Raw genomic sequence first — 11,281 nt, forward strand, 5'->3', positions numbered from 1 at the left:
AATTTGACCAATCCATTAACCATACCTTACGCCATATCAGATGTAATACTTACCAATGGAGCATTTGTTTCATGTAAAACACTTTTTTCGTAAATTATCTTCTATTTTTTCATGTTTGTTTAATTTTAAAAAAGTTGATCAATAAAAGTGATTTTCAATTAAAAAATAAAATAAAGTGAGATGACTAAATTACTTTTAAAATCAAAATTTGTTAAATTGGGGTTCAAGGGTTTTATCGTATTTCTATATTAGCTTCTTAGTAATAATCAAGTTGACGGAGAGAAAATCTAGCATTTTTATAAATATAAAATATAATATAAAAATAAAAAATAATTTGCGCGTGCGTTAGACACACCAATCATTAGATTGTGTATTATGTCCAAAGGTTTCATTCTTTGATGTTATTATAATAATCTCAGCGACATCTTCCTTCTTGGATAGTACATGTTGTATATCAATTTTTGATATGACACAACCAATTTTTTTTTATCTTTCCTTTTTAATCTATTCAAATTTTCAAAACAATTCTTTAATTTGTTTTTTTTTTAAATTTGTTTTTTTTATTATTTATTTTATTTAAAATAATTTATAAAATATAAATATTTTTTAATTTCATCCATCTTTAATTTTTTATTTATTTATTAGATCTTATACTTTTAATAAACTTAAAAAGTAAAACATTAGTAAATAATTTTCAATTCATGATATAACTACGAAGTATTTTTTTCATCTAAAATGACACTACCAAACATTTCTTTGGAAAATAATCAACTCCGCCAAACAAACAAGGTGTAAGTGAATAATTAAGAGAAGAAAATGGGAGGATCCAAGAACTGAATGGAACAAAACAAGGCCACCACACACAACACATAATAATATATCTCTCTCACCAACCTTTCCTTAAATCAATGCCCTGTCGGAATCCGACCTCTCCCTCTTCCTCTTCTGTCCACGATTTTCTTTTTCTTCTATGACTTCGTTCAAAAAATTGAAAAAATAAATTAAAATCAGGTCCTTTTCTTCTCTTTCAATCGATCGATTTGGGGTTAATTCTCTCGATCTCTTTTCTTTGATCGTTACTGTACGTTAAATGGATTGCCTTTTTTCCCCTCTAATCAATTTTGTTGATAGTTTATGTTTGAAGGCTCTGATTTTGGAATTCTTAGGATTCGCTTGAAATGTGTGAAAAATTAAGACTTTTAGTGTTAGGGTAGTTTCTCTGATCGTGAATCGAACTGGGTTTTAGTTTTATAGTTAGTTTGTTTTTGGTCTTGCTCTGGAGAATTAGGGTTTTGCGTCAAAAGGGGGATTTTTTTACAGACATTTTGGTTCAGGGGTTGTGAATTTTTTTTGTGGGATTTCTTGTTTGTTGAAAATAAAATTAGGGTTTTTATTTTCATTCCTGATGAGATTGATTTCCAGCTTGTTGTGGCTGGATATTGATTATTTGCTTATAAACTTGGGTGAATTTAATTGCTTGCTAAGTGTTTTATGTTTTGTTGTTTTTCGTAGAATATATTGTGGTTTTGTGTTAAGATGTGAAATGAGATATATGATTTGTTTGTTGTAATTCTGCAGGTATTGGTATTCGGATTTTGGAATTGAGGTTTTGGAAGTATGGCGATAAATGAGCGGAAGACTATTGATCTTGAACAAGGATGGGAGTTTATGCAAAAGGGAATTACTAAGCTGAAGAACATCCTAGAAGGGTTGCAAGAGCCGCAGTTCAGCTCCGAGGACTACATGATGCTATACACGTAAACGCTTTTATGCCACATTTTGTTTTTGCTGATGTTTACCTGTGTGAATTAGCGTGTGTTTTGACTTGTTTTTTTTTTTGGTTGTTGTTGATGATGATGTTGTTATTTCGTTCATTTTGTTTGCAGAACCATTTACAACATGTGTACGCAGAAGCCCCCTCATGATTATTCCCAGCAGCTATACGACAAATACCGGGAGTCTTTTGAAGAATACATTACTTCAACGGTGAGGAGCGTATAATCAAAATTGCAGAATTATGTCTGCTCATAAATTTGTTCTTCATGTTTAGAATCAAACTTAATTCTCACCAAGAAGAAATGTCAACTTGTTTCTGTTGTCTGCCTCTTGACCAAGAAACTACAAGTCTAGTTTTTACAGCTTTGAAAACTTTGTTCGCTTGGCATATGCTTTCATGTCAAATACCATATGGCCTGGGGGTTGAGAAGTTGCTATTTATGGTTTTTAATGGATGGTTTTTATGGAAATATTTATTTTTAAATGCTAGTGTAGTCTACCAATTATTGATAGCATCTCCTATTGCTGGAGTTGAAATATCTTGGTGAATCAACCGTGTCTTTTATGTTATGTCATGCCGAATGACATGGTTGGAAAACATAACTGCTTCTTGAAACTGTGATGTTTTTCATGATCATGGACTAGAAAAACGCAGGTGAAGCAGTGGCTCAGAAATCAGGCATCTTAAATTCAATCCCCCTGGCTAGTTGTGCGTTTGGGTTGGGTGGGTCTATGCGTTCATGGGAATCAGTTTTGGATTTGATTCAAAAGTGAGCCAGGTTGATGTAATACCCTTACTTTAAGAAGGTCATCTGAACTTTCTATCCCTTTCCAAAAACACATGTTACGCCTTTCCATCTTTTGATACTCTTGAGCAAAATAACCTCCCTTTTCAAAAGGGGATAATGATATGTTATGTACATTAGGTAGGTAGGTTGGGAGAGTGAGAAATCTTCTTATGCACATTTTGAACACCATAATGATGTCCCCCTTCTATTCTTTTGGTCTTCCTTCTGTTTCAAACTTAAGATTCCTCCATATGGATTACTAAAATGTTGATGGAACCTTCCTTTACCAGAAGATAATACCTTTTCAACCTCCGTTACCACCACTGGTAATTGTTTACGTCAACACAATACATGTAGATGTATAATGGATTGGTCTTATTTTTCTTTTGATTATATTAAAGATGTAATAATCTGCTGTGTTTTTGCTAATGAGTTCCTCTCAATCTCTCACAAATTAATTATCTTTTTTCTGGTTCAGGTATTGCCATCGTTAAGGGAGAAGCATGATGAGTTTATGTTAAGAGAGCTAGTTAAAAGGTGGGCAAACCATAAAGTCATGGTTCGGTGGCTTTCTCGTTTCTTCCATTACCTTGACCGCTATTTCATTGCCCGGAGGTCACTTCCACCACTTAATGAAGTTGGACTTACTTGCTTCCGTGATCTGGTATGTCATGGCTGAGTGCTATTGTATGTTTTTTTCTGTATTCTGTGTTGACAAAGGAAATATTTTCTTTCCATTGCTTCTTGAGCCATTGTCCCAATTGAAACTACATTTTATTCTGTTTGACTTGATGATCCCCTTTCAAAAAGACACATCGTAATGTAACTTTATGGATCATGTCTTTTGACTCCAGGTGTACCAGGAACTGAATGGGAAAGTGAGGGATGCTGTAATTTCTCTGGTAGGGTCACATTGTTTCTCCTAAATGTATGGTTTTTTTTTTTAACCCATGGACAAGTTAGTTAGCATGATTTTCCTAATCAGATTGATCAAGAGCGTGAAGGAGAGCAGATTGACAGAGCTTTATTGAAGAATGTTTTAGATATATTTGTTGAAATTGGAATGGGACAGATGGATTACTATGAAAATGACTTTGAAGCAGCGATGCTTAAAGATACAGCTGCTTATTATTCTCGGAAGGCATCAAACTGGATCCTTGATGATTCTTGTCCAGATTACATGCTAAAGGTAAACAGGATATGTATTCTGTTAATGAGTTAAAAAGAATCCCCCCCCCCCCTGAAATGGTCTTTTGTGCAAATAGTATCTTATGCATCTTGTTGGTGATTCCAGGCTGAGGAGTGTCTAAAACGGGAGAAAGATAGGGTTTCTCATTACTTGCATTCCAGTAGTGAGCCAAAATTGCTTGAGGTTTGTAGTTGATTGCATGTTGTGAATTTATGTTTTTGGGTAGTTAGTTGCTTATTAGTGATGGTATTGTCACACGAAATACTAGAAAACCTTGTAAAATGGGATTTCAGTTCAGGGGTGCAAGCACAGCTGTGTTGCATGGTTTTAGGCCCAACTTAAAGTGCTGCTCTTGTTTTTATTCTTTTTGAAATCTTATTGCTGTATTAGAAGATGTATGTTCTTCTCTGCAGAAAGTTCAACATGAGTTGTTGTCTGTATATGCCACCCAACTGCTTGAAAAAGAGCACTCTGGATGCCATGCTTTGCTTAGAGATGACAAGGTATTCTTAATACATTTGTTTAACTGTTTTTCTCCTAAGAGCAATTCCAAATTAATTAAAAGTTGCTGCTTTCTTTCTTTGTTTCATGCTGTTTTAGGTGGAGGATTTATCAAGAATGTTCAGGCTCTTTTCTAAAATACCTCGAGGCTTAGATCCTGTTTCTGGTATATTTAAGCAGGTTGGTAGGCGTGCATTAATATTTCTTTTCCTTGGGCAATCTGAAATAAGCATTTGTTGATCCTGTCTTTTCTTTTTCCTCCCTTTCTTTTTTCCTCTGCTCTAAGATGGTTTCCGTTTCATAATGCAGCATGTCACTGCTGAAGGTACAGCTTTGGTCAAACAGGCTGAAGATGCAGCAAGCAATAAGAAGGTAGGTCTTTTAATGACTATTCTTACATTTGCAAATTACTTAATATGGCTTCTGGTGAAATTCTTTTCTCTTATCTGTATTTTATTGCCCCTCCCACCCAATAAAAATTAGAGATAAAAATCCAGTTTTTCTCTTAGTTCACAATCTGTGCAGTTTGGTGTCTAAGATTGTTTGTTATGCTCTTTAAATAAACTTTGAACAGCTTGCATAAATCTCTCACTAATAGTCTGGTGATTTTAGGTGAACTTTAGATTTCATTTGGTGAGTAGTTTTTTTCTATAATAATGGCTATAATGAGGATGGTAAGACATACAATATGTGCTGGTTTTGCCTAATGCAGTTGTCAATAATTAGCTACCCCTTTTTGGCTTTGCTTTTAAATTGAATTTGAAAATCAGCTGTCCTGGCTTATCTAATGCGAATATGACACTTTGCTGTGGAATGCATGAAGAAAAGCAAATTCAAGTTCCAAAAATTGGTGAAAGTCTTAATAATATCAGAATCCAATTCTATCACATCATCCAACTCTGCCACCCACTGGCCCTAACTCATCAGCCTCCAAGACAAACTGGTGCTTGCTTTTGCACCATTGTAGTTTGCTAAGAATTAGGAACATTGTCAATTTCTAAATATTTTGCTCACTATTCATAGCAATGATATCATTCTTTAGAAAAAGAGCAAGGCTAGCAAAATAACCTTGGCAAGCTTAAGGATCTAAAGTTTCTTCTGCTCTGCATCTTTAATTACATACCCTAGTCATAGTTCCTTGGATACTTGTTGGGTATCTGATTACCCTGGCATATTATCCTTGAATGAGTGTGTGCTAATCTTGAATCATTGCTGGTTCTTCTTGTCTTTACAATATGCCAGAAAGTAGGAAGACAGACCATCAATACTGAAATGAATGATCTATCAGACTGATGACGATATCTCTGCCATTGAACATTGCTGAATAGTCCTGAAGATGGTAGCCCAAAGCTTATAGATTAATCGAAGCTGTTGTTGCTGGGACCCTCAGTTAATTTTATGGATCTTTTCGGGGACACAAAGTGTTTGAGGCCACTTTCTATCCCTTTTTACCCTTAATAAACATGGAGACCATGCATCCACTGCCTTTCACCTAACTGCTTTGATGCAAAGCCACAACAGTTACTGAGGGCTTTTGAATTGGATATTCTAGACTTTGACTAGAGTGCTTTCTGGCTTACTTGATACTGCATAAAAAATGTAACTAGATGGCTTACGTCAAGGATAGCTGTTGGAGTCAAGGTAGAGCTCCCCCAGTCTCTTTGAGACATTTCTGCTATGTTCGGTGCCTCCTTCTTCACTCCGGGGGCTCCAGTAGTCAAGCCCAACCGATCCAATTTTTTGAGAGACTCAAAACCACAGAATGAAGGAAGCAGTAAGGAAAGGAGAAATGTATGAAAATAACCACACCTCCCTGCACGGCCCTCCAAGCAACTTCTTTTGAGAGATAAGCGGAGTAAGGGTCTAAAGACTGTTACCAATAGCAAGGGGCTATTTTGAGGATAGGTGCTCTCTGGTGCACCATAGATGAATTCATCCGGGTTAAAAACCTGGCATCATGGTTTCTGAACTTGCCTAAGGTTAATGAGATGGTCTGTGATCTATCTTGAAAACAACACAAATTTTATTCTTCACTTAGAGATGGCCTGAATTTGTCCTACTTGCCTCTGAGACAGCTGGTGTTGATTAATGCAGCTATTTTTTAGTTTCTACTACCTGGGAGTTAAAGGGTCTTTATGAGTTTATTTTAGGCTAAGAAATCAGTCAAGCATGTGGTTCAGGTCTGTTTTGGTTAGTTGGGATTATCTGATCATTTTCAAACAGCAGAACACAAATTTTGCAATATCAATGAGCTTTTTACAAAATTGGTTGCATGCCACATTACTCTCACAAACATGCATAGTATTTTGGGAATGCTCATTTTTTTTTTTCATGTAATTCTCATGCCAGCTTTCTGCTATTTTTTTTAACAGGCAGATAAAAAGGATGTGGTTGGTTTGCAAGAACAGGTGAGTTTTCCAATTCTAAATGCAAATATTGACTGCAATGTTGAAATGGATTGAAGCTGATTTTATTGGCCTTCAGGTTTTTGTCAGGAAGGTGATTGAGCTGCATGACAAATATCTGGCATATGTCAATGATTGTTTCCAGAACCACACTCTCTTCCACAAGGTTTGTGCAGAACATTTATTTCGGACATTCTAAGGTCAAACATATCCTTCTTGGTCTTTTGTGTCTGAATCTTGTCCTTCTTTAGGCCCTCAAGGAAGCTTTTGAGGTCTTTTGCAACAAGGGTGTTGCTGGAAGTTCAAGTGCAGAATTACTAGCAACCTTTTGCGATAACATTCTTAAGAAAGGTGGGAGTGAGAAACTGAGTGATGAGGCCATTGAGGAAACACTGGAGAAGGTCTGTTGTGCTTTTATTGCCTGGTTGTGTTGCTCATGTTATTATATAACTTCATAATTGAATTTACTTGATTCATAGGTGGTCAAGCTGCTTGCTTATATTAGCGACAAGGACCTGTTTGCAGAATTTTATAGGTGAGTAATGTCATCTTCTGGTGTATAGCTTCTTTAATTGAACATTATATGGAGAAGTTTTTAACTCAGAGGATTATTTTTGCTGCATGGTTTCTGGCAGGAAAAAACTTGCTCGGCGGCTTCTTTTTGATAAGAGTGCAAATGACGACCATGAGAGAAGCATTTTGACAAAGCTGAAACAGCAATGCGGTGGGCAATTCACCTCAAAGATGGAGGGGATGGTCAGTTGCCTTGAATCATCTCTTCTAGTCGGAAGTTTATATTGCTATGCACACATGTAAGATTGGGATGCAAACTGTTATTCTTTCTTGTAATTGGATTTTGTTTTCTAGGTTACGGATTTGACATTAGCACGTGAAAACCAAACCAGTTTTGAGGAGTATCTAAGCAATAACCCAAATGCAAATCCTGGGATTGACTTGACAGTTACTGTTTTGACAACTGGCTTCTGGCCTAGTTACAAGTCTTTTGATCTGAACCTTCCAGCAGAGATGGTATACTCATTAATTTATGCCTTAGTTTAACTGGTCATTGCATTTTGGTTGATATGTGGTTTTCCAAGGTTAGCATCTTGGCAAAGTCACTAATGCACACCTTTTTCTGTTGCTGCTGCTTTAGGTCAAGTGTGTTGAAGTTTTTAGGGAATTTTATCAAATAAAAACAAAGCACAGGAAACTTACCTGGATATACTCTTTGGGTACTTGTAATCTTATCGGAAAATTTGAACAAAAAACCATGGAGTTGATTGTGACAACCTACCAGGTATTATGTTAATGAATTTAGCTGCATATTTCCTTATTATTTGTTCTGATTGCAGGGTAGAAGTGCTGGTTCTCCATAAGTTTCTTTATTTCTAATATTGTTTTTTTTTTTTCTTTCTTAATAGGCATCTGCACTGTTACTTTTTAACTCCTCAGATAGATTAAGTTATTCCGAGATCATGACTCAATTGAACTTGACCGATGATGATGTTGTTAGACTGCTCCACTCGCTGTCATGCGCGAAGTATAAGATTCTAAACAAAGAGCCAAATACAAAAATAATATCTCCTACTGATCACTTTGAATTCAACTCCAAATTTACTGACAAAATGAGGAGGATCAAGGTGCTGAGAGCTTCTACAATGTCTTGTTCCTTTTCTGTTTTATGTGAATGCTAATGAACCTTCTTCTCTGCTCAACTTGCAGATTCCTCTGCCTCCTGTAGATGAAAAGAAGAAAGTAATTGAAGATGTTGACAAGGATAGAAGGTATGCTATTGATGCCTCAATTGTGCGCATCATGAAGAGTCGCAAAGTTTTGGGTCACCAGCAATTGGTTATGGAGTGTGTTGAGCAGTTGGGCCGCATGTTCAAGGTTTATTTTGACATTTAGTTTACTCTTCATGATCTGTATTCCTTTTTATTCCTCTGTTTGAACTTAATGGTTAAATTGAAATGTGGATTTGCAGCCTGATTTCAAGGCAATTAAAAAACGGATTGAAGATCTGATTACTCGAGACTATCTTGAAAGGGACAAAGAAAACCCGAACTTGTTCAGATACTTGGCATAAAGCGGCATGCTTGATCATTCATTAATAATGAAGTGGTGACTTTTGTTGCTGCAAATCACACCAAAGAGCAACTGTACAAGGTTGAAGTAGCACGGGTGTGTATAAATGCAACTAATGAGTGCCTCTTCGGTGATTGATTGGAAGCAGGAGCCGGAACACTTGTATATTTTGCCTCTAGAGCCAGGTATGAACAACTTCTATAGATTGTGATCCCATGTTGGAGAATTGTAACTGTTTCCCTAATGAGGTCCAATGCGCCAATGGGACCATCGTGTAGCTTTACCCTGTTACGTTGAGTCCACCGCATGACTTGGTTGTTTGTTAATTGTGCTTTGCTTTTCCGATGGAAGGGGAAAAAAATGTATTTTAGTTCTATTTACGAGACATTTTGTATGGCAGATCTAGAAACTATCAGGTGAATGGTTTGTCTTTGAATGTGAACATTTCCTGTGCCATTTTATGCATTTCTTTATATTATCTGTAAGAGCAACTCTGAGTTTCCATTATTTTATGTGATGGATGTGTTGGTTATCGACTATTTTAGATTGTTTAAACTTTTATCAAACTTGGAATTGCTTGAAGTCACGTCATGTTATTGATGGGGGCATTACTTTTTCCCATTTTATTGAAGGTTTATTTTTTCTATTGGTATCCGAAAGATCATTTTTACTAGAGCAGCAAACCATAAGCATCATATTCCACTACATGTTAATGTCTCTCTGTCAAAGGTTACTGCCCATGATGCAATTTCTATACCATTCATCTCATTGGAGACCAGATTGCTAGAGGATATGACAGCTCCACAGCATCATATGTTGGTTGATATAACCCTACAACCCTGTTTCGTAACTCCTGTAGATAGTAATGAGAGAATTTACTGTCAAATTGTCTGACTTCCACTTGATAAACCATCCTCCCTTCTAACTCTTTGCCCTTTCTTGGGATGAAGTAATCTATTCAAGCATTCAATATTACCCATAGCTTAATCCACCTCCTTGATTTTATTATGGATTGTTATGATGTTTGTTAAATAAAAAAGAGCTTCAGAAATTTAGTTTTTCGTTCTTTATATAATCAATTTTTGGATTGAGCCAGCATGAAATGGCATGTTTTTGTCAAACATAAGAGCGCAAGGATCCGTTTAACCGATGCACTCTAGTGTAGATGGGCGAATCGATGGTTGGTGTTGCATCAGTTCTGCCCTGGAGGTCTTCAGCAAGAGTTTATCCAATCAGAGAATGAGTTTTCATGAAGCAACATGGTAGGCTCTTCGGAGCAGTTTGGAGTTGTGCATGCTCGAGCCTGGTTTCTAAAAGGAATTTCTAGTTCAACGAAATCTTAAGCAGTCTATCTTGCACGCTATAATGGGAAAGATGGAAGTTGTTTTCAATAAGATTTGTTCTAATAACGTGAAAGATTTGTGGTTTTGATGTAATGGTGAGAAATGAAATGACGTTTTCACTGGTTTGATTTGAAATGGCAAAGACTTGTTTTATGTGATCAAACATAAGACAAATTTCTTCCTGACCTCGGTGGGCAAACACGGAACCAGCCAAATATGTCCCAGAAAAGTGATCGACTTACTGTGCTTACCATTTGCTCTAAATCTCAGTTATGCTTGAACTGCTTGGGAGATTGTTTGATCCTTCATGGAAGACGAATTTGCCAGAAGAGTGCATGAAGAAGCTTGCTGTCACCCCCATAAGCATTAAGCTGAGAGCTGGAGCTGTGGCCTGTAGCCAGATGTCCGAGGCTTGAAATTATCTAGAGGAGGAAGGGGATTTTTCTCAGTTAAGTTGAGCTTGTAAGACAAGAAAATTCATCACAGATGATGTGTTGCAAGGAGAGCCGATGAATGTGCGTGAAGCAAACATAGATTTTGGAATCTGGACAAAAAGCAGCAACAGGGTCGTCCAAGAATGGCACCAGTGGAGCAAAACCGACAGTTCTCTTTGCTTTCTTTCCCAAATCGAGAAGCAATCATTAGGAAGCAGTCGCGTCCATCCATGAATTGCCTGTGCCCTACTCTCTTCTTTTTGGCATCTAGTCTTGTGTTCACCATTCTACTAATCATTATTGCAGCTACTGAATTTCCGCATGCCTTTTGGACCCGTTTTGCTGAGATCACTCTAATGCAGAAGAGATCATGAAAGAAAGGGGAGGTGATGCATGAGGTTTTGATTAATACGATTAAAGCTTAACATATATATATATTAGACTAAATGGATAATTTAAAATTCATGAAAAGATTTGGTCATGCTGAATAATTTATTTGATAAAAACAAGCATATTTGTTTATCCGATGAGCTCAATTATTTTTAGGGAAATTTTACCAGTCTAATTTTATAGTTTGACTCATTATAAACAATCAAGGTTGGAAAAGTCCTTCAAATGAAGCTTAGAAAATGTTGTTTTTATCGGTTTATTAGTTTTCCTATTTAATTTTAGATTTTTAACCTTAATTAATAAAAAAAATTATAAATATAATAAAATCATGTTTAAAGTCTATTTAAAAATTTTAAGAACAAAAAAGATA

At 36.2% G+C, this 11,281-nt stretch overlaps 1 protein-coding gene across 3 annotated transcripts; it reads left to right on the forward strand.

The window, feature by feature from the left end:
• Window positions 1–789: 789 nt before the first annotated feature.
• Window positions 790–9,283, forward strand: LOC18101833 (cullin-1). Of its 3 annotated transcripts, none has more exons than XM_024606901.2 (20): window positions 798–1,081; window positions 1,579–1,757; window positions 1,887–1,986; window positions 3,043–3,228; window positions 3,419–3,466; window positions 3,550–3,753; window positions 3,859–3,936; window positions 4,167–4,256; window positions 4,354–4,434; window positions 4,564–4,626; window positions 6,627–6,662; window positions 6,739–6,825; window positions 6,911–7,060; window positions 7,139–7,194; window positions 7,295–7,415; window positions 7,527–7,688; window positions 7,813–7,956; window positions 8,081–8,299; window positions 8,382–8,549; window positions 8,644–9,283. In XM_024606901.2, exons 2-20 carry the CDS (start codon window positions 1,618–1,620, stop codon window positions 8,743–8,745), a joined length of 2,235 nt encoding a protein of 744 aa, XP_024462669.1. In that variant the 5' UTR covers window positions 798–1,081; window positions 1,579–1,617; the 3' UTR covers window positions 8,746–9,283. The 3 variants fall into 3 exon arrangements, with proteins under 3 accessions (XP_024462670.1, XP_024462669.1, XP_006380173.1); XM_006380111.3 differs by having other exon boundaries at window positions 798–1,011; XM_024606902.2 differs by lacking the exons at window positions 6,627–6,662; window positions 6,739–6,825; window positions 6,911–7,060; ... (5 more) ...; window positions 8,382–8,549; window positions 8,644–9,283 and adding an exon at window positions 5,497–5,786 and having other exon boundaries at window positions 790–1,011.
• Window positions 9,284–11,281: the final 1,998 nt, after the last annotated feature.

Source organism: Populus trichocarpa, chromosome 8, assembly GCF_000002775.5.
Source record: "Populus trichocarpa isolate Nisqually-1 chromosome 8, P.trichocarpa_v4.1, whole genome shotgun sequence".
Classification (NCBI taxonomy): Eukaryota; Viridiplantae; Streptophyta; class Magnoliopsida; order Malpighiales; family Salicaceae; genus Populus; species Populus trichocarpa.

Bases quoted from the DNA above. Each gene is read 5' to 3' on its own strand.
- LOC18101833 (XM_024606901.2), top strand. From the start codon at position 1,618: ATGGCGATAAATGAGCGGAAGACTATTGATCTTGAACAAGGATGGGAG. The intron at 3,229-3,418 runs GTATGTCATGGC...TTTTGACTCCAG, and splicing joins TTACTTGCTTCCGTGATCTG to GTGTACCAGGAACTGAATGG. The intron at 4,435-4,563 runs GTTGGTAGGCGT...TTCATAATGCAG, and splicing joins TTTCTGGTATATTTAAGCAG to CATGTCACTGCTGAAGGTAC.